We start from the raw sequence: 20,708 nt of genomic DNA on the forward strand, positions 1-20,708 counted from the left end.
CAGGTGGTTTGTGCTTTTTCTTTTGAGCTGTACTGGTATAAAACTCGCATGGAAACAATGCATATTCCTCTTCCAAAGCGCACATTTCTGTAGGCGCTCAGCCTGCTAGGACCTCCGCTGGCTGGTTTGCAGAGCGCTGTGGTGATCCCTGCTGAGCCACGCTGCCCCTCTCGGCTTGGGAATGTATGCCAACTGTGGCTGAAGCAATATGAGTTTCATTGCCTCCAACTCAAAAATGATCTTTATGGCTTGGAAAGCTGCAGGATTTCCCAGGAGCTTTGGTTCTCAGTACAACCTGGCAGCCATGGAAGTGCGAATACTGAGCAGGAGTTACAAGGGTTGAGCACACAGGGATTAGACAAATGTAAAATGCGCTAATGTATGCGGTGTTTGCAATGAGTATGGGCTGGTGGCATACCTCTGGAATACAACCTGTGCAGCTGCAATAGCAGTTACCCCTGTTACCTCCCAGTGATTAAGGTCAAACTCTCGGTGTGCGAGAACCCAAATCCACCACCTGTGCATGCACAGCAGGCACCTGCAGCTAAGGCTGTTCAGATGTCCTCCCAAATAGAGTTACCTATTCGCTTCATGGCATTAATGACTTCTGGAGAAATAGCTGTTCTGCTTCTCTTTGAAGAGGGAAGCAAGGGGGTCCCCTGAGGTCACCCCTTCTGTTGAATCTGAAAGGTGTAAGAACATACACGATGACCCCTAGTTCATCACGTCCGTGACACTAAATTCCCCCAAAGTTGTTACTTCTTTACCATGATTTCATCCTTCTTCCTTTGTCAGCTGTTCTACAAAGGAATTCCCTGGTGCTAAGAGCCAGTGAAATATATTCACCAGATATGGAAAGGGATAGTAATGGAGGAACAAAGCCATGAAACCCAGACAGGACAAGAGCAAATACTCCCACAGTTCCCAGGCTTTCAGCCTGAGAATGAGGCAGAAGAAAGCTTCTTAGCAAGACTGCTGTTTGTTATTTTGCTGCCCCTCCCCTCCCTTTTAAAGGAAATAAAGAATAAATTTAGAATCACAAATCAGAACTCTAACCACTGGCGAAAGTAGGTGCTTGTTTTGTTTTGGAGCACGCTGTTATAATGCAGCTATTGTAAGGAATGTCAGGCAGAGCCAACAGCCAGAACAAGGCACAGGTCAGCTCAGACCAAACTGTGACAGCTGTCTGTTATGTTGTCTCATGCTTTGATGGAATGCCACAGATGCTGTAGTGACGAGTGTTGTATAGGGTAGCAGGCTGGCTAGTACTACTTACTGACAAGCCTTTGTTTTGAACCAAATAAAAGAAAAATAAAAATCGGTGAAGACAGTGCCACTCCCTGTTGCTGAGCCTTGTTTCCTGACCTTGGTAATGAAAAATAACAGGAGTTTGCTCCAGGGAAAAGCAATCTCCAAGAGCGATAAGAGACAATTACTGTGACAGGCAGGGGCTGGATTGATGTTGAAGTGAACCACGAGATGAATGTCACCACCCCAATCGATCCAGATTAGAGACTTACTATGAAGCAGCCCTGTTGTGATTACAGGCTATCATAATAAAAAGTTGCTTTCGCTCCAGTTGATCTAAGCCTCATCAGTTTTTCTCCTCTAGTTCCATTTAAAAACAGAGAGCCGCATCCTACAGCACCGTAAGCCAGGCTCTGGCCTGACGTTCCCTGCCCAAGGTACTTTCTGTACACAGAAGTGTGAAAATGAGAGCAACCATCTGTTCTCTCACTCCAGGACTCCATGCTTTGCTTTCAGCAAGGTGTGGGGTAACAGCAGCTCCCAAGGGGTAAGGCTGGAAGGTGAGGCACTCAGAGATGCTGTTTGGAACAAACGCCTGCCCTGGGATACCTCACAGTTTACTGCTGACCAATTCTGTAGCAAACTGCTAGCCCTGAAGCGCTGGCTCAGCCGCACAAGACAACAGAAGGAATGGCTTGTGCTGTACCATCCTGCACCACACACTCCTGAGTATCTAACCCAACCCCGTTTAGGGTCCTTCTTCTTCTTCCCTCCCACTCGCCAAGTCCCAGTCCAGCACTGAGGGACAGCTTCACCTTACACGCACTTAACCAAGCAAATTTTTAGCCATCGAAATTTCTGGTTTTTAGGAGCAGCCATGCCTTTAGGCACTTAAGGACCTTAAAAACCTTTAAGCATGCTGAAATGCTGGACTTGTTATTGAAAGAGGGGAGATCAGCGTCTACTTGGCAAGTCCGAGCCCTTCTGAACACCTCTGAGATGGAGCCTCATGACACTGAGTGAGCTGTGGGTACCACACAACCTCCTCCTCCCTCCCAAGCCTCCTGTTCAAGAGGCTCCCAGGGATCAGATTTATAACCCTACAGTTTCTGAAGTCTTTTTTACTCCTATGGGTTTTGCTCAAAAGGCTCAACTATGAAAACCAAAATGTACGTGTCAGTCCTGTGACCGCAGTTTGCAGCCTTCTCTTCTTGTCAAGGCATGGGGAAGATCTCTCCATGCAGAATAAAGGCCTTGGAAACAAAGCTTGGCAGAGGACATAGGACAGAGCACACAACCTAAGCCTGTCTGTCACAGGTTGCCAAAGAAATCAAGATCAAGGGCTAAGACTACCTAATGACAGTCTTGTGGTCCTCTAAGAAATTAATTGCTGAGTCTTGCTGTGCTTCTGGATGGAAAAATATCCTTACCACACAGCTGCAGTTTCCGTGTTCTTGCTAATGAGGAGAAGGGGATGGTGTAAGAGGTGCTCCTTCAAGCAAGGGGAAAACTTCATTTCTTCATTTCTGCTGTGAAATAAATAAGGGACTTTCCCATCCGAGAATGGCAAACAGAAAACCTTAGAGCTCGTGACAATACCGGGTTTTGTGACATTCACATCAAGATCAAAGCCAAATCCACCCAAGCTGGTTCCGCAATATTCCTATCCATACCCCTAAAGGATTTCCTAAAGCATGGCCTCACTGTTCACAGAGAAGGTTTTGTCTGAGACCCCTAATACTGAATTTAAGGTTTTAAGCAGGAGCAAAACCCACAGGAACTTTTATTCTCAGATAAAGCACATTCATGACAAACAAGTTTCCTTTTCTCCCCGTCACGCTGACTTCCTAATGTGCCCAGGTGACACTTACTACCATTACCTTTTATTTTCCATTTTACGCGCTTTCCTCTGCGAGATTAAATGGAGAGGAAACAGCCTGCTTTAAATGCCTCAGCGAAACAAAGAGTTCCACGCAGGCCCTAAATAATGCAGGCGAACAATCGCTGTGTCAGCACACAGCTGTCTATCACTGCGGCGCAGGCAGGCAGCAGGAGCGGAGGCTGCAGACTGCAGAGAGCCGCGAGCTGCAGGCCACGGCCGTACGCGCAGAGGGCAGCTGCCACTGCCAAAGCAGATTATTTCTATTTCCACATGACTTCAACATCGAACCGTATCGATGAGCAAAGCGTCAACCTCCACCCACTCCTTGGGAGCTCACGATGCACTTTTCTGCCTTGTCCTTCTCTGTACAACGGACTGCTTTCAGCTCCGCTTTTCTTCGCCCCTCTCCACCATCCTACCCCTTTTCTCTCTTCTGGATTTTCCTGATTTCACTCCTCTGCCTGCAGCATAGGGACACACGAGTATTTTCACAGGGACATCTCCGTTGTCAGGAGCCCATGGGCTGTGGAACTGCACCAGCAGACAAAGCACCTCCCATTTCCACCTTCTGAGAAAGAGCAGCAAAAAAAAAAAAAAAAAAGATGATGAAGTCTTGCTAAAGAGCTCTCACCTAACAGCACAGACCAACTGACAACCTAGAAAGCGTTTCTTGAAGAATAACGCTGTCCATGCCCCTGCTTTCGCTGCCTGCTGTCTCAGCCCTTTCCTAACAGCACCTCATCTCTCCTGTGACCCAAATCCTTTTTAGCTGCAGTGGAGTTATCCAAATAAAGCTACTTTGCAATCAGAACTGCGTGTAACTGGGTTTGAGGGTGTGTTTGAATGTTGCAGGCACTTCTTGGCACAGAACCACTTTCTATAGTTGAGAGCTGCTTCACACGTACTGTTTACATCACAAGGTAATGTCACTCCACTGCAAGCCTCCTAGAACACTTCTATTTTTGTTGACCAAATGCAATTTCTTTCCATCCCATGTTCTCTGAGCCAAGCATTAGAGAAGAGCAACAGAAAGGATTCCTGGCCACAAACACACACAGCAGCAAAATTGAACTAAGAAGAAACTCTCCCACTGAACAAACAAAAATTACCTGGCATCGTTTCACTTGTCTCTCAACTTTCAAATCATGACAATGAATGGGAAAAAAAATACATTCCTATATTCAATCCTTTACTACTTCCATTCTCCTAAAGACTGAAATGGTAACGCCAGGATACAGCAAAGCTGGAGCAATGGTGCACGGTGCTGAGCCAAGCTGTGACCTAGAATGATACTCACTGAGTCTACCAAGTAGATTTTAAATCGTTGCTTGTTTCCATCATCTGAAAATCCTCAGTGCCATTCAGAACCAGCACAATCCTGCTGGCTTTGGGTATAGTTCACACACTTGGATATAAGCCTAACAGGCTTTGTGGGCATAGCATCATATTCTCAATTAGTTCTGCATGGATTTCTCTGTCACAGTCAACTATTTTGAGCCACAACCTATTTAGCTGCATTTTCTCCAGCACTGAGTCACGATCCGTTACGCTTGTCACTGATGCAGTCACGTTGCATGCGACCTCTCGGCGCTGCAGCTCTCCCCGGTCCCATTGCTCTGTGGAACATCACAGGAGTCAGGAAGAGGTTTCAGAATAGAACTGATGTTTACATCAAGGATATGCCTATTTGTTGCTTGGACATCGTTTTCCACAGATTAAATGTATTAAATTGCATGATGGAGGGAACGCATGATCTAAAACTGCAAAACGAATCTAGACTGGACATGGAAAAAGGCTTCAGAGATGAGACAGAAAAAAAATCATTTATATTTACTTTTATTCCAAGCTTTTCTTTATTCAGCCATACACCACTAGGGAGGCATGCCGCACAACTGCAGGTCTCCTACCACTGGGTACACCTTCAGGAGAAGCCTGACCAAGAAAGGGCATTCTTATGAGTACTCCTTTCCCTCAATATTCAACTCTCCCGAAAAGCTAGTAAAGCTCTTCATACTGCTTATTTTTTGTGCCATGTTACAGTTCCAAAGCTTTACAGAAAACGTTGCTCAGATTGTTACAAAGCACATGGCATTGCCTGTTTTGTGACAGCCAGAAGGCAGATTAAAAAAAAATCTTTCAGATTAAATGTTACTAAATAGTTGCCTGAAATTTCAGGGATTGCACTCCATCCTGGCGGTCATTTGTGTTTCTCATTTTCCCACTAGCCACCTCTATATTCTCATTGTATACTTAAGGCACTGAGGTCCCCATCTCACGTTCAAATGAATTAGTAATTTTCTGCTAAATACCCAGGTAAAACTACCCTGCAGAAAATGCAGTGCTTGCTCCCCAAGAAAAAAGAAAAAGCTAACTACTAACACATCGAGTGGCGCTTTCAAGTGACCCTTCTTTCCTTCCAGGAGTTCAGGCACATCAGACACACTCCTGCTTCAGTAAGTTAGGCGTGTGCTTTTTTCCAGGTAAACACTATTACAGTGACTGACCAACTCCTTTTAACAATGGTTAATTATGAGTTCAGAGCCACAACAGCCTTTATTGCTAGTACCAATTACCTTTGTCTTAAGCTTTGACAAAATACTTAAAAGAGAGGAAGACAACGTAAAGGGAGAAAGCACGCATTTAGCAGAGGTAAGGGGTGCTTTTTACTAATCTGCACCCCAGGAGGTGAGATGAAGCTATGAAAAGACATAACCCTAGGAAACAGGTTCGAGTGAGCAGAGATAAATACGGGCTGATCAAAGGCAAAGAGCTGGAAAAGGCTGATGGCAGAGAAGCTGCAGGGATGGGCTTTAAGCTACAGTGGAAAAATGGGCATTATTTTACTAACAAAAGTGGCTGCATATTTGTGTTCAGAACTAAAGGCTTATTTTCCAAGGCATTTAATATATCACAGCAGCCCCTAGAGTTTTTCAGTTAAAGTGCACCACAGCACATAACTGGGTCTTGCTCACGTTGCCACAAATTGCCGTGCATCAAAACAGAAAACCGGATTCGATTCTTGTGGCTGCTCCATGACCTAAGTTTCAGCACACACACAAAAATAAAGGGCAAACCAGGAATACCATTTAGCACCAGTGAAGCATTTTGGACTAGATGATCTTCAGAGGTCCCTTCTAACCTCAGCCATTCTGTGATTTACAGAACAAGTCTGCTTTGAAAAAGACACTGAGGAAGAATCAAAACCCCAGTTTCAAATATGTTCTGAACTGTTCAGATGGATTTTACAAAAGACCCAAGCATACCTGTTCGCCTGATCTCGCCTCCCACGATGCAAACAATTGAATGAGTCCCAGGTAAGTGAAGAGTGAAATGAATCCTAACCCACTTAAACTTCCCACTGTGTTCTAGTTTAGACTCCCTGCTTTAGTGGCCCCATCAGAGGAGAACCTCTAAGGCACCAAGACCACGAGCATCATCTGCATCAGTCAGGCTAAATGCTACTTTTGTGAAAGCAGCGATACAGAGCCCGGAAAACAAGCTAGACTTAATCACATGCAATGAAAAAAAACATCAAACTTATATTAAAACAAGTAAGAAGCCAGTAAGATGCTGCAGAGAAAAATTCCCTATGTAACTCTACAAACATGGAAATATAACTCTGTGGAAGTAGAGAAATACTGTGCTGAACTAACTTCAATGCAAGTACAAAACCAACCAAACAAAAAACAACCAAACCGAACAAAGCAAAACCCAACTCTTTCTCAAGATTATAGTTTTTCTTTTGGAATCCACTATCAAATGTGAACATTTACCTTTAGACTATGTTACTTTCTTTCAAAATTTTAAAACAAATTATCAGTAACTGTTGATAGTTGAAAGAAAGGATCTGACAGTTTGGTAGAAGCAATCAAATCCAGTTATTCACAGCACTGTTTCTTCTTTGGCTGAAAATTTGTAAGAGAGTCCACATTGTTATTTTAATGATATAAGTCGGGGGGGGGGGGGGGGGGGAGGAAGTCAGGTAAAGGTAACAGCAAATATGCAAACAGAAAATCTGCACCTTTGATTTCCAGTTAACTGAAAGAAAGTTAAAAGGCACAAAAAGGAGGCCTGGAGCACGAGGAAACCTTAACTAACAGTTGGCACGTGGTCTCTGGGCACTGAGAAAGACACGTAGGCCAAGACTTTCAAACTCCTTAGGAGTATTACAGTTCATGGGAACTTTCCCATATATTTCAGCGGATTAGGCTTTCACTTTGCTATGACGAGCAACTGTTGGTGTCTAAATAATCAGCTGCACGGCATAACATGCACACATTAGAAATCTTGCATTTGTCAGGCTTTTTTTTTTTTTTTAAACCCCATACATTTGAGAATTAGTGCCATAATAACCCCATTCAAATACCGTGTGCTCAGACTGTGACTGATAAATCCACATCTCAACAGCCAGAAAACAAACAAACAAACAAACAAAAAAAACCAGCAAAAAACCTGGAAGGCTGGATTGTTCAGGGATATGAAGAGCAGCAGCAGTATCTTCACAGACTCCAGAAACATCCTCAAAGACACAAACACTGATAAACTTTAAGTTTTTCTTTCATTGTTTAAATAAAATTTTGAGAGCAGCCACATTATTTTCACAACAGTCTGTATGACACTGGTCTGAAGTGCACAGAAACATCCACGTAGTGATTGCACAAAACATTGGTGGCACTGAAGATAATTTCAGCAAGCCCTGTTAGTTTAAATAAATAGCATTTCCTGTTATTAGGCCTTGTCAATGTAGCAAAGTTACATAAAGATAACCTAAAATAGAAACTTAAATCTAGTGAAATTAATCAGAAGACCTTCTGGGTATATAATCTTTTTTCATGATGAAAGTTGCTTGCAGACTAGCTTAACTCAATTGGGAGCAGGCTTATATTACATCAAAAGAATGTCAGCAAATGGATCTGCATTGTTCAAACACATTGTTAGTTAAACCCAATATGAGTTAATCAGTCCAAATTTCCCAGAGTCAGCTTAAATGCAGTTTAATGCCAAAAAAAGAGCAAACGACAGAAAATACATAACCTCCTGAAAGAGCTTCTTTCTGAAAGGTGATTTGTACTTCCTGAGGATGCACAACTCCCACTTGCCACTGAATTCAAGGGAATTCAGCTTTCCTCAGAGGCAGGCCACAATAGCAGAATTAACATCATTGTATTTACTGCAAATACTTCCACTCACTTGGAAAGGAGCTGTTAAGATGGCAAAAAAAAATGTGCCGAGATGCGGCTATATTGCATCATAATCTATATTCAGTAAAATAATCAACTTGGAGTCAAACACTGCAGACAGATCACGTCCACTATCAGATCAACAGACACATCTACAGCCTTGCCTACAGACCTTCTGGACTGTCTCGTTCATCTTTACAACTGTCAAACCAGTTTTGTGCAACTGCGACTTGAATAAGCCTTTATGAAATAATAAAAAGCTTTTCTAGATAAAAACTATGCTAAATGTTTGATTGATATGATGAGTAAACCCATCCCGTATCATACCTATTCATTATATAACAGTAGTGTTTTATTCAGTAGTGGCTTTCCAACCACAACAGAAGTGGCCGCAACTTCAGGTGCAATCAAAATTAAGTAGCTTATTGATACACCCGGATAAGCAAGAATAAATATTGCTTCAAGCACACTGCTTTGCAGCTTAGGATAAATGATATGTTTCATTCATTTCCAAGCATAATATTCAGAAAATGGCAGCTTAAGCCAACATGTTTGTAACACCAGAATTTCATTGTTCTTCTGGAAGAAACATAGCAGACAATACACTTTATTGTAAGGTGCTCAATTTGCAAAATTAAAAAAGTAAAAATAACCCCTCCAAGTCTCGTATTTGACTTGCTTTTTGCATCTAGAATAAAATGACAAAACTTGACTACAGATACTTCATGTAAGGAGAAAGTTAAGACTTGTTATTCAAGAGTTTCCTTTCCAAAGGCAGGCATAAATTTGAAGTCACAATCTGCTTAAGACGTTACATGTCAGGTTCACTCTCTTTGTTGCAGATTGTGCATACACCTAACAAGGATTTGTGGCAAGTTGGTGTATTTAACGTTTAATAACATGAGATGTTCTAGTTTCACAACAGAGCTATATGCTGCTTTAACAAGTGAATATTTTTGGCCAAGCCTATTGCAACAATTAGCAGCACTATCATTATGAGAGATTTCCCCTAAGGCAATACAAGTAGAGCATTAAAAAGAATATGAGATTTGGATCATCCCTGGTATTTTTGACAAAAACAAACCAAGAGGGAAGAAAAAGAATTGACTTAAGATCAGTTAAGCTCCTAAAGAGCAAAGGCCTCTGTCAGTCTTAGAGGATCTGTTCCTCAATTCATCAATAAGAGAAACAAATCCAACTTCTTATTCCTTTGCTGAGAATGCCAACCAGAAACTCCTAAACAACAGCTGACCTTTTCCAATACCATTTTTTTTTTTCTCATGAGGACAAATCTCATTACCACCTGCCAGCCATCAGCTAGTAAAGATTGTTCTCTGCCCCAGCCCATCATCTTGTTCCTTACAGTGGAAATACTGTAACCATTCCTATATTCAACTACCCCAGTACTGAAAGCAAAATTCAAAGTGTTTAAAACTTCTTTTATCTGCTATAGCTGTATTTCTTCGAACTCAAAGGTATATTTGTGAGAGGTAGTCCAGGAGAAAATGGTTTCAAGTACCAAACTCTGTACGTTACATACCAAGCTGACAAACCTATCAGCGCACCAAGAAGCTTTTGACTGAAATCATGGAAATATACGGCAGTGCACACAAACATGAATACCCAGATCATGGTGAGAAAACACAAGGAAACAAAAAGGCTGTTGACCACAACACGCAGCTTTGAGTTCTGGTCTATGGACAAGCCTTCCAGCACTGCCATTTCTTCCACAATCATTAGAGCACAGTACGAGAGCAGAAAACAGTGCCCTGAGATATCAAAACCATTCCAGATCCCGTTGTCCTGGTGGCACTCCTGCTTGGTGGCGTACAGCCGGCGAGGCTCATTGTGTTTACCCGAGGTAGAGCACATGCCGGTGAGATTCTCGATATACATGAAGAGTCCGGTGCAGACGTACCAGATGGCAGTGCCCACCAGCAATGCACTAAGACGCCGCAGAGCTGTCAAAATGCTCTTCGTGGGACCGTAGAGGAACTTGCTCTTGGCAAATAGGTAGGTGGTAACTCCAATGAAGGGCAGCAGAAGCCAGAATGTCCATGCCCAAGCCACCTTGACAAAGTACCTGCCAGAGAGAAGACAGAAGAGAAATATGCACGTGTGAAATTTCATAAAAGCCAAGACGAGGGAGCTGGGGGTATGTTGTGGTGCTTGAACTAGCAGCTTTAGAGGTCACTGTTCAGAGCTGTCTAAATTAGGCACATGATTCCTGCCCTCCAAGTAAAGCATAGATAAAATCTTAACCCTCTCCCCATTATTTCTCTTGGGTCCAAAACCTGAGTACTTTCTCGAACAGGTACTTCAACTGTTTCCCAGGCAGCATTCCCTTGAACCTAGAGCCTCATTCAGACTCCCAGCTGACTTGCAGTTCAGCTATTGCAATTGCCTTTACCCTACAAACCCATTCAACTTTGCCTCACTCAAAGAACAGCTGCAAAGATATTCTCAGCCTGCCACCCTGACCACAGTAACCCTTTCTCTGACTTTCAGTGTTCCTCTCTTCCTCCATCTCAGATTATCTTTGCTTTCAAATCCCTTCACGACCTCACCCCCTTCATACTAAGATACCCAGGAGAAGGACTGACTCTTCTCCCTCATCAGCCCACAACACTCCTCCTCCATTTTATCTTGTAAAATAAATGAAGTAACAAAACCTCACAGTAGCGTCTGGTCCTTTGCTGTCCCTCCAGTTGATGAGGGCCGTCCTACAGCATACACAAACCCTTCTGCCTCAAAACTCACTCCCTACCTTGCCAACTTTTTCTGTGATGTCTGTAAATCTTGAAAACGAGCTGACAATGTGCTGCTATCCTGTTTAACAAGATATTGCCTAACTAGTCCTGACAGTATTGCATAACTAGTCCCCTTTTCAAATCTTACAATGGGGCAGGTTCAAGCGAATTTACGACCACGTTAAGGAGACCACGGCCTCTGACCTTTGTCCCAGCAGCACCTTCCGATGCAGCTTGCTTCCTGTCGGCTCTCTTTACGCACAACTTTGAAAAGCATAGACAGAATCCTGGTCTGTGACCAAGCAATAGCCAGACACAGTCATAATTTAATCATCACCTACATCAGCACCTAAGACAAGAACAAGCAGGAACAAAGTTCTGTTTTCATTAAGGTCCTAACAAAAACTGTCAGGGACTGCCCAGGGCTTTAAGGAGCGCCTCCGTTGCTCTCCACGGTACAGCAGAAGGGGCACCTGTGCAGCAACTACAGCTGAAAATAAAATTCTCATTTGGCTGAGACACTTAAAAGCAAGAAGGCTGCTAACATGACTACTGTCAGCAAACCAGCACACAAGTAATCTGCGGGGAAAAAAATCGCTTCAGTACTGACAAAGCTCCCCTATTTCAGAAGGGCAGGACACCGCAGTACGGTTTCACTGTAAGATCAATTCCCCTCTCTGAGCGTTCTGCCAATTGCTCTCTTCAGTCACGCTGAAAGCACTTCCTCTACCACGTGTCGCCAAGTGAACAATTCAAATCAATAAAGTAAAAAAACCCCAAGTCACCAGGGAAAATAGAAAATTTAGCTTTATCTTCTGGTCTATAGCAGGTAGGGCACAGGGGCACTCGCACAGCTCAATCCCTTCAAAGCGTTCAAGCAAAGCGTTCAAGAAACGCTGAGCCTGCCGAGCCATTGCCTAAGGAGCAGAAAACAGGAGTAATAACTCTGCTTTTACAAATACGCTAAAAGACTTACACTCAGGAGTGGAAAACAAGAGCAATAACGCTGCTTTTATAAAGATGCTAAAAGACTTATGCTTGCAAGACTTCAGCTTGCTTTTGGATCAATTCGCTGCCAGTTCTGAAAACCTGAAAAGTTATCTGGGAGCTGAAGAAGGGGGAAGATTCCACCTCCTCCACCTCCACCTCCACCTCCACCTCCTCCTCCTCCTCCTCCTCCTCTTCCCACCACGAGCAGCAGCCGGCCGAGGACGCCGGGCAGCCCCCCGGCGGCCCCGCCAGCCCAAGCCCGGGGGACTCCCGCAGCCCCCCTCACCTCCTCGCCCCCCGAGGGTCCCCCCCAGCCCTCCTCACACGTTGAGCAGGTTGCGCTTGTTCTGCATGGGCGTCTCCGGCACCAGGTCGCCGTCCTTCAGGGCGGACCCGAGGAGGACGAGGCCGAGCAGCACCCAGGGCAGCCGGCGGCGGACGGCCCCGGCCGCCAGCCCGGCGCGCAGCGAGCGGCTGCACCGCTCCAGCCGCTCCATCGCTCCGCCGCCGCCCCCGGCCGCCTCCCTCACGGCCTCCGGAACGAGTCGAGCCCGGCTCCGCCCAGCCGCCACCACACGGCCACCGCCGACCTTCTCGGGCGCCCCCGGGCGGCGCCCGCCGGGCCCCGGCCCTGCGGTGGCGGTGAGGGGAGGAAGGAGCGCGGCCGCTGTGGGCATGCGCGCCCCCCGCCCCGCCGCCATCTTGTGGCGCTGCCCTCAGGGCGCCTCGTTATGCGGGGGGAACGGGGTCCTGCCGTCCTGCTTCGTCCCGTGGGAGGGTTCCTGGGCTTTAGGGGTGCTCCTGCCCCTGACAGACGGCTCAGGCGTGGACAGGGCTGCGGCCAGCCCGTGGTGGGACCGGGATTAATCCCCTCGAGGTTCCCTCATAAAGCTGTAAGGGCTGTTTGGCAGCGCTAGCTGATGTGTCTGGTGAAGGAGCTGAGTGATCCTAGCAGTGGGAGAAAGCCCTCTGCAGGGCTGCCAACACATTATAAATTGGGTGGACAAAAAGCACTGATTTCTAACCAAAAGTCACATCTGGCTTTAAAGAAGCTCCCATGCTGGGCGTGCAGCTGAGTGGCACGAGCAGCCCCACCTCTCACTGCAAACAAGCACAGAAAACCTGGGACTTGGGGGCATAGCATGACCCGTTCAGTTCAATGGCACTTTGAAATGCAAAGTGGAGTACAAGCTCCAAATCTATCATGTATAATGGGAGAAATGCTGCTTAAACAGCAAGATCCTCAATGTATGTCAATATATATTCAGAAGCATTGTTATCCCACCCGAATGTATCAAAACAAGAACAAAAATTACTTTTTGCGTCCATTACCAAATGGGTAGGTTGCTTCCAGACCAGAACATCAGAACAGGGCATCAAGGGGTTATACTATGCACCATAAATGAACATCCATTCCTTGCAGAGTAACATGCCCAGCTTCCCTTAGCATCTTTCCATAGTATGCAAGAGAGAAATCGGGAACTTTCTCATACGTCCTAACACGTAATTTTTGAACTTTTTTTTCTGTGCCTGAAGAGTCTTTCTTGTAAGACTCCTGCACTGTTCATACTGCTGACAGCAACAGTGTTCAGACACTAGTAGTCTGTCACTATGGTGTTTGAGACCTGCTTCATCTATCGAGCTGCTGCTGCTGTCATTTCAACTTATGCTTTGAAAAATAAAACACCATCAGCAAGCAGAGAAATTGCTAAATGAACAAAGAGCCTTTATTCATCTGAACGGCCTTAGTAATAAAAAATGTGAGGTGAAAAGAAAGCAGACCCTATCTGAGACAGGATGGGAAAGTGTTTCTTGCCAGAGTGCATTTCAAAGCCTTTTTGCAGTCATCGTCAGAAAATCTATGACAACATCTGGGCTGAAAGAGCAGAAGGACACATCAAAGTCGACTGACGCACAAGCAACTCCAGTAGATATGGACAGTTTCAGCTAAGAAGGTTATCCAGGGTAAATGGCATTTGGCAATTTATTGTATGTTGTTTTTAACAAGACTGACACGGCCACGTCTAGCACTTCTAGCCACAGCATTGTACCCCTGAATTAGAAAAGACAGACAGCTGTGTTCACTCAAATGAGTGAGGATAACAGGGTCTGGGAGCAGGTTTCACAGAGTCCAGCATTGTCTGCCTAAATCCCCTCCTGTGGGAGTCCAGCTGCCTTTGAAACTTTTCCTTCTTTGCTTCACAGGTTTGGGTCTCTGATCTCCAGATTGTTTTCAATGCCTGTGAGCTGGAGATGGCAAGTTGCTTGGTTGGTTGTTAATGAAGCATACTGTGGTGTCTACCACATTGCAGGAGGATTTCATAAGCTTGGCACCTGTTCCAGATGAATGGAATTGATGGCATGGGCTGGAAATTTGTCTGTCTTCAGCCCAGCTTGAAATGTCTGAGGATTATCTCTATAAATCATGAATTCTAGCAAGTGCACTGAGCAAAGCTCAACTGGGTTCCAGGTGTCCTGCAGATTTAGACTGAATCTGTACTTTCATACCACGTATATGCTGCCACATGCACCAGCCAAGGCCAACAGTCCTTTTGAGGAACCAATTGTAGTTCCCTCATTAAAAATAAAAGATATTAAAAAAAAAGCAGGATTTAGATATTTTAAAACTGCAGAAAATGCTTTTACTCATAACCAGGAAATGGGGTTTATTCTAGGGCAATTATAGAAGGTTCCTAAAACGTTCTCACAGAGAGCAAATTGGTATTTGACAGCTATAAAAAATAGCAAACTGAATTAATTGGTCAGGTATAACAGATCTGTCTGTCCTTCGCTTTTTCTTACTTTTTTTCTTAAGCTCACCAAGTCACTGCCTGATTCACAAGCTGAATACTTCCAGATTATTTGGTGAAGACAACGTGTTGTGTTTTTTTTTTTTATCCCCTCTGTTTGAAGAAAATATTTAATTTGAACCAAGGCCCCAAACAAATTCTTTCATTGACAAATTAAATTTAGCCTCTAAAATAAGCAAGAATTGATTCATTTGCAGATGTAGAACTGCATACAGAGCTGAAGAGCGGTTGGTGAGCATTGCCCCTGCACGCCCAGTTGCCCAAAGCCTTGGGCACTTATTTGGACATGCAACATGGAAATCACAGCATCCTGAGCAGAGGTCTGAAATGAGATCCAACATGCCTTGAGAGTGTCCTTATTCCAGAGCCGTGGTAGATTTGAAGGAATCTTTCATGGTCATAAAGTTCCATGTTTTATCAGGTGTTCCATTATTCATTTGAGCAAGAACAATGACACTGAGTTGTTCTTAATTATTTAAAATAATTACATTACTTAGAAAATTAACTCATTTAGTTCTAGCAATTGTATTAATCATCCATTTCACTTTGATTGCAAGGAAACTTGCCTTTCTCATGCAAGGCTATGGCATGGATACCTTCTGCAGAATTGAGAATCATTGTCTGGAAAGTCACCTAACCTCAGCATGCAGTTAGTGGAGAGAGACCCTGACCCTTTGCAGCTCTTGCCAGACAAGAGTGACATTTTGCTCAGTCATAGTGTGGTTTCTGGGTCCACTTCTCTGTTGCAACCACAGAAAGATGCCTAGAGAATAAAAAAAAATGCATATATATATTAAACAAAACACAAGAAAGGTTGATTCTTCTCTGACCTGAGTTTGAGCTAAGGTGAGCTCTCACCAGCTGATCTACCCTTAGGGAAGGTGTGCTCCAGGGAGTGCTCCCCAGGCATCTGGACCAGGGGTCATGCTGGAGCTCAGCACAGCCACTCGCCTGCCCCCAACAGCTCGGTCTCTTTGCCACGGATGTGGTAGCACACAGGCACAGCTTGCACCTCATCCTCATTTGGAATTAGGAGACAAGGGCAACAGGTGCCCCTCAAAGCACGCTGCCTGTGGTTGCACACTTGATGGGTCTGAGTTACCTCAGTAAGGCACCTGTCCGGACCTGGGAGAAGCCGTGTCTTCCCAGCTTGCCCTCCTGTCTCAGAGCAATACCTACAACCTGTTGGCATCTGCTCGTCCATCATTATCTGCCTGCTTTTCACCGTGGGGATCATCTACCGCAGCTCTCTCCATCCACAAGGCGCTTTCCAGATGGAAACCATTTAGAAACCATGGGCTCTCAGTGGCTGTGCCACCCCTCCTTTCCAAGCCTTGCTTGTTCTGTTTTTCTTGGTGAATGCTGCTCACATCTCCATGACTGATTGTGTTTGAGTTTGATTGTTAAGTGTGCTGGGATGTTTGCACGAGAGGTGCTACATAAGCATTATCTGTGCTGTATTTTCTTTGCCTAATAGGAGCTTAAGCTTGAAGTTGAAGATAGTTTTGGCCCTTTGCTGAGACACCATCCTTCAACCTCAGTGCTCTCAGCTCTGCAGCCTTCTCTATTCACTGTCAGCTTAAAAAAGTATGCTTTGTTCCCTTCTGTGTCAGTGATGCCTTTGAAATGCAGCCAGGGCAGAGTTACCGCAGCCTTCCCATCACACTGACCTGGATCCTCACTGCCCGTCTCCGGTGATGAGGGATGCTCCTCGTACCAGCCCGCCTCATCATTGCTCTGCAGAACCAAGGGCTTCTCACCTCTGTGAGTGGGTGCTGTATTATTTGCAGCAGAAAAGCCAGATCAAGAGACAGAATAGAGAAAATGGTAATTCACAACCTGTGCGGCTGCTCAAACAAATGGGAAAGACCTTTCCCCATCCTCAAACCCACAAAACGTTGGAAAAAGTTATGGAAATTAGCCCCAGGTAATTTGTATAGACTGGACCCAGCATTAAAACCTCTGCAGGTCACACATTTCCCCTCAAACTCTTTTCAGATGAATAGAAAGGGTATGATCTTAGCTGAAGGGAATTTTCAGCATAGCTGGTGGTTATATCCAAAGATCAAAATATTTTGGGATACAGGGCAAAGCCTAATAAAGAACCAATTCAGTTTTCTGTGGAGTTTTCTTTACTAACACTACAAATTAAGACCTACTGCTACAAAATATTTATGTTCCTTGCTCTGCATGGCCAGATTTCAGCAGAGCAGACTAATGACAGGTCTGAATTTATGGAAGAGGATGGTCTGGTGATCAGGGCCCCGAGCAAGGATTCGGAGGGTCTGGTTTTAATTTGTGGCTCTGACAAACTCCCTCTACAGCCATAGGCAGGTTCCTTAACCTCTGTATTCCCATATTCCGGGTAGGAAATGGGAGCAGTTATGTTTTCCTGCTTCCTCAGAGATAATGTGAGATTGCAGAGAGGTACAATAACGATCTGAAGAGCTTAAAAATAACCAGAGCTCACAAAGCTGTGAAATATTTATTCTTGCTACAGAGAGAATAAAACAGCTCATTAGCAGATGAAATGGGGATGAGATTACACCTAAAAATGTGTGATTCATGCAAGTATACGTGCACTTGTACATAAAATGGTCGTAATTAGTCATGTTTCTGTAATTACCTGACCTAGTGCAGCTGCGGTGGCTGTGTGTACCACTCCTTGCTGAAATAGCTGGCCCGGTTTGCATTCGCCTTTTTGCACTGCAGATGATACGTGCCTTTTGTGTTTGCCGAAGAAAATCTTCACTGCCAAACACCTGCATACATGAATTAAGTTGGTTCTGTGTTGTCTTTTCTTGGTAGCTGATGTGTAATTTTTTTTTTTCCCCTGAACATTTAATGGATGGGATTCTCAAAGAAGCACGGCTACTGGTAAGCAACTCCCGTCCAGTTAGATTAATTTTTCTGGTAGTCCTGTGCTAGAAGTGTTATCTATTTCTTTCATTTATTTGCTTTCTGTAGTGGTTATCAGTCACAGGTTAAACTTCATGCAAAACTCACAACAACAACGTCCATGAAGTCTTTTCTGGGTGGCCCTTGAGCTACTGTATAAAAATACAACCTGTTTTTTTCCCCCTGAGAAAACACAGCTTGTTGTAACTGCTCAAATACGGGAAGAAAATGATCTACACTTATTAATTCAAATTCAGAAATATGAACTTCTCAGACTTTACTAGTGCATTTTTAGCTCATGTGTTTACATTCAGGTGTAGAACCTGGAGCTGCCTTTCTGTTGATCAGCTGCAGGGACCACAGTTAGCAGTTCCAGCTTCCTGGCTGGATAACTGGCACAACAAACCACATAACATGAGCTGCAGCTGCTTTAGTCAAATATATAATTACAAATATTAAATGCAAAGCTAAAAAAAATAAATATGCATACATAATATTTAATCTATGCTTTACTGGCTTAGTTAATTATATAAGTGTCAGCTAGAAATGTGATGCAATTTGCCCTGAAAATAATCCCTATTGAAGTGCTCTGTAGATAAAAATAATAATTACAGAAAACATCAAAGCATATGTTGACTGGCCAGTGGACTCAGGATTGTCCTAGTCTTAATTTAGCTGTAGTTAAGTTTAAATTTACACAAATCATTAGCAAAAATACATATTTGGTTTCTTACCGATCTATTCCCTGGGCTCAGCGAGCTGAACACCTCCTGCTGCCCTCGTCTCTTCCACCACAGCCTGTCCCACATCTCAGCCTGCATCAGAAGAGGAAAGGAGGATGCCCAAGGCTGGGGAGTTCCAGCGTGATAACCAGCCACAGGTGCTATCAGGACAGCGGGGTGACAGCAAGCAGCGTGAGGCACTGAGCCATCCTCAGGACTGTGATGATGCTGAAGCCAGAACTATACAGGTGCCTGGGCTCTGAGCTCTGCTTCATCACAATTTTTCCAAGCCAGGCTCTTTCCTTCAGCATCTGTAGGAACTTGGAAGCACTTGTTTGGCTGTGACATGCAACTCAGCTTGCCTTGCTGCATGGAGGTGAGTGAGATCCTTGCACCTTCCCCGTGGCATCCAGTGAGCTCTTACTGCCAGGCACCAGCTGGTGGCAGGGCACTCGCTGACCCGCTAATGTCTGGCCCAGCTTCCTGACATCAAGAGGAACAAGCCAGCTGCTCTCACTGAGGAATTGCATCCCAGTCCACCAGCAGCAGAGCATCCTCAAAATACTGGGGTCCTGTCTGCTCCTCACCAAGGTGGGGTGAAGGCAGGGGTGTCAGCCCAACTCAAACCCCACTGACGGTGTCCACGAGCAGCAGAGAGGCAGCTCTGGGTCCACGGATGGCCATCAAACTGCAGCCACGTGGAGATCCTACCGACAGCCTAGAGCTGCAGAGGGGTGACGAGTATGCTCCTGCCGCCTGTTCTTACAATAAAGAACTCTCCAGTGCATTTCTCTTCTAAGTTCTGTAAGAAATAAAATTAAAGCCAAATCCTAGTGCTTTAAATCTGAGCATTTAGCAGCTTTAGTTAAAGCAGTCGGGTTCTTTCCAGAAGTGTTTGTTTGTCCAGTTCAAACAAGCTACTTTTCTTAAATACAAGCCTGCCACAGATGTGTGACTCAATCCAATCCCTGTTGACATGATTCAGAGGCTAGGAAAAAATACACAAGAAGCATATCCTGCCACTTTTAGGGCTTTTTTTTTTTTTAGGGCTGTTTCTTTAACATAGGCTCCAAACAATCAGAAAACCCTTCTTCCCCCAGTGTGCAGCAGGACGTGGGCAGAGGATGGGGGATGCCAGCACTGAGCAGCACAGGGCCCATCCTGCAGCAGCATCCCCGCTCCCCCAGGGACGTCAGCATTGCTGGGGCTTTGAACGCCACTTCAAAGCTGTACCCAGAGCAAGGCTTCTGTAAACTCGGGGAAACAGGTAAATATTTGTCAGGGTCAATTAAGCCTCCTCATCCCCTCAACAGTCATCTGCGTGGGCTGGCAGGCATAGAGCCCCGGGGACTTACCGAACCTCCCCAGGAGGCAGACAGACACCCAGCACTGCAGCGAAGAGGCCAGGAGGTTTTCCCCTCACCACAAGCCATGAACTCACACAGACATCTCCTTCAGTCGCTGGCTGGTAGGCAGAGGAAGGCCCTGCCCTCATTCATCAAAGAGGAGAGAGGAGCAGAGCTGGTGTGGTTTATAACCCCTCCTCGCACCCCAGTTACTCCAGATTGGCGTCAGCTGCTCGCGGAGGCTGAGCACACACCTCCTCAGTGTCCCACCTGCTCCTGCAGGTTTTAGCGAAGGACATTGCGAGCTGTTGGTGCCAGAAGGTGTAACTTCAGATAACGCTTCCAGGAATTTATGAAGTTCCATTTTCTGATGTCCACTGACCCATGCAGGGGTCCAGAGGTGTGGGATGTGGAAGCAGAGCTGTGCTGCAGACACTCCGCCATCGGCTGAGACACCAAACCCTACCAGTGCTCCCAACCTTTCCCTCACTTATCAGCACAGCACAAAAATGCCATCTTAAATAAGAAAAAAGGCAAGGGAAAAGCTAAAACCAGCCAAGCACCAGATGAGACAGATGCAGAAGGAGGCAGCAAGGCTCCTTCCCTCCGTCCCAAACCCCAGCTGCTGGTGTCTGATCCCCCCTGCTCCACCATGGCCCTGGGGCAATGCCACCCTCCCTGACTTTTAGCCAGATGTAGATGAGCTGTAGACAAGCAGAGGCTGTGGGCAAGCAGAAAAGGAGGCACCAGGGCTGTATCTGAGTCAAGCTGGGAGCCGCGTGCCGGCCCCGAGGGTTTCTTTTCCCTTGGCTCCAGCCCCGCGGGCGCCCAGCCCCACGGCCGTCCCCTCCTCGCTGCTCTTGGCGCTGGGGCAGGGCCACG

The 20,708-nt window shown here is 45.4% G+C and overlaps 1 protein-coding gene across 5 annotated transcripts; it reads right to left on the reverse strand.

Annotated features, from left to right (window-relative positions):
* Positions 1 to 4,950: 4,950 nt before the first annotated feature.
* Positions 4,951 to 20,000, reverse strand: FITM2 (fat storage inducing transmembrane protein 2). 5 transcript variants are annotated; one of them, XM_080557595.1, is made up of 6 exons: positions 19,922 to 20,000; positions 18,493 to 19,282; positions 17,492 to 17,622; positions 16,531 to 16,635; positions 12,375 to 15,623; positions 4,951 to 10,393 (listed from the first exon to the last, which is right to left on the reverse strand). In XM_080557595.1, exons 5-6 carry the CDS (start codon positions 12,749 to 12,751, stop codon positions 9,751 to 9,753), a joined length of 1,020 nt encoding a protein of 339 aa, XP_080413721.1. In that variant the 5' UTR covers positions 12,752 to 15,623; positions 16,531 to 16,635; positions 17,492 to 17,622; positions 18,493 to 19,282; positions 19,922 to 20,000; the 3' UTR covers positions 4,951 to 9,750. The 5 variants fall into 5 exon arrangements, with proteins under 5 accessions (XP_080413721.1, XP_080413719.1, XP_080413720.1 ...); XM_080557593.1 differs by having other exon boundaries at positions 17,487 to 17,622; XM_080557594.1 differs by having other exon boundaries at positions 12,375 to 16,635.
* Between the last annotated feature and the right edge of the window lie 708 nt (positions 20,001 to 20,708).

The sequence above is a fragment of the Anser brachyrhynchus genome (genome assembly GCF_964034855.1).
Source record: "Anser brachyrhynchus genome assembly, chromosome: 16".
NCBI lineage: Eukaryota > Metazoa > Chordata > Aves > Anseriformes > Anatidae > Anser > Anser brachyrhynchus.

Bases quoted from the DNA above. Each gene is read 5' to 3' on its own strand.
- FITM2 (XM_080557595.1), bottom strand. From the start codon at position 12,751: ATGGCGGCGGGGCGGGGGGCGCGCATGCCCACAGCGGCCGCGCTCCTT. The intron at 10,394-12,374 runs GTGAGGAGGGCT...TCTCTCTGGCAG, and splicing joins AAGCGCAACCTGCTCAACGT to GTACTTTGTCAAGGTGGCTT.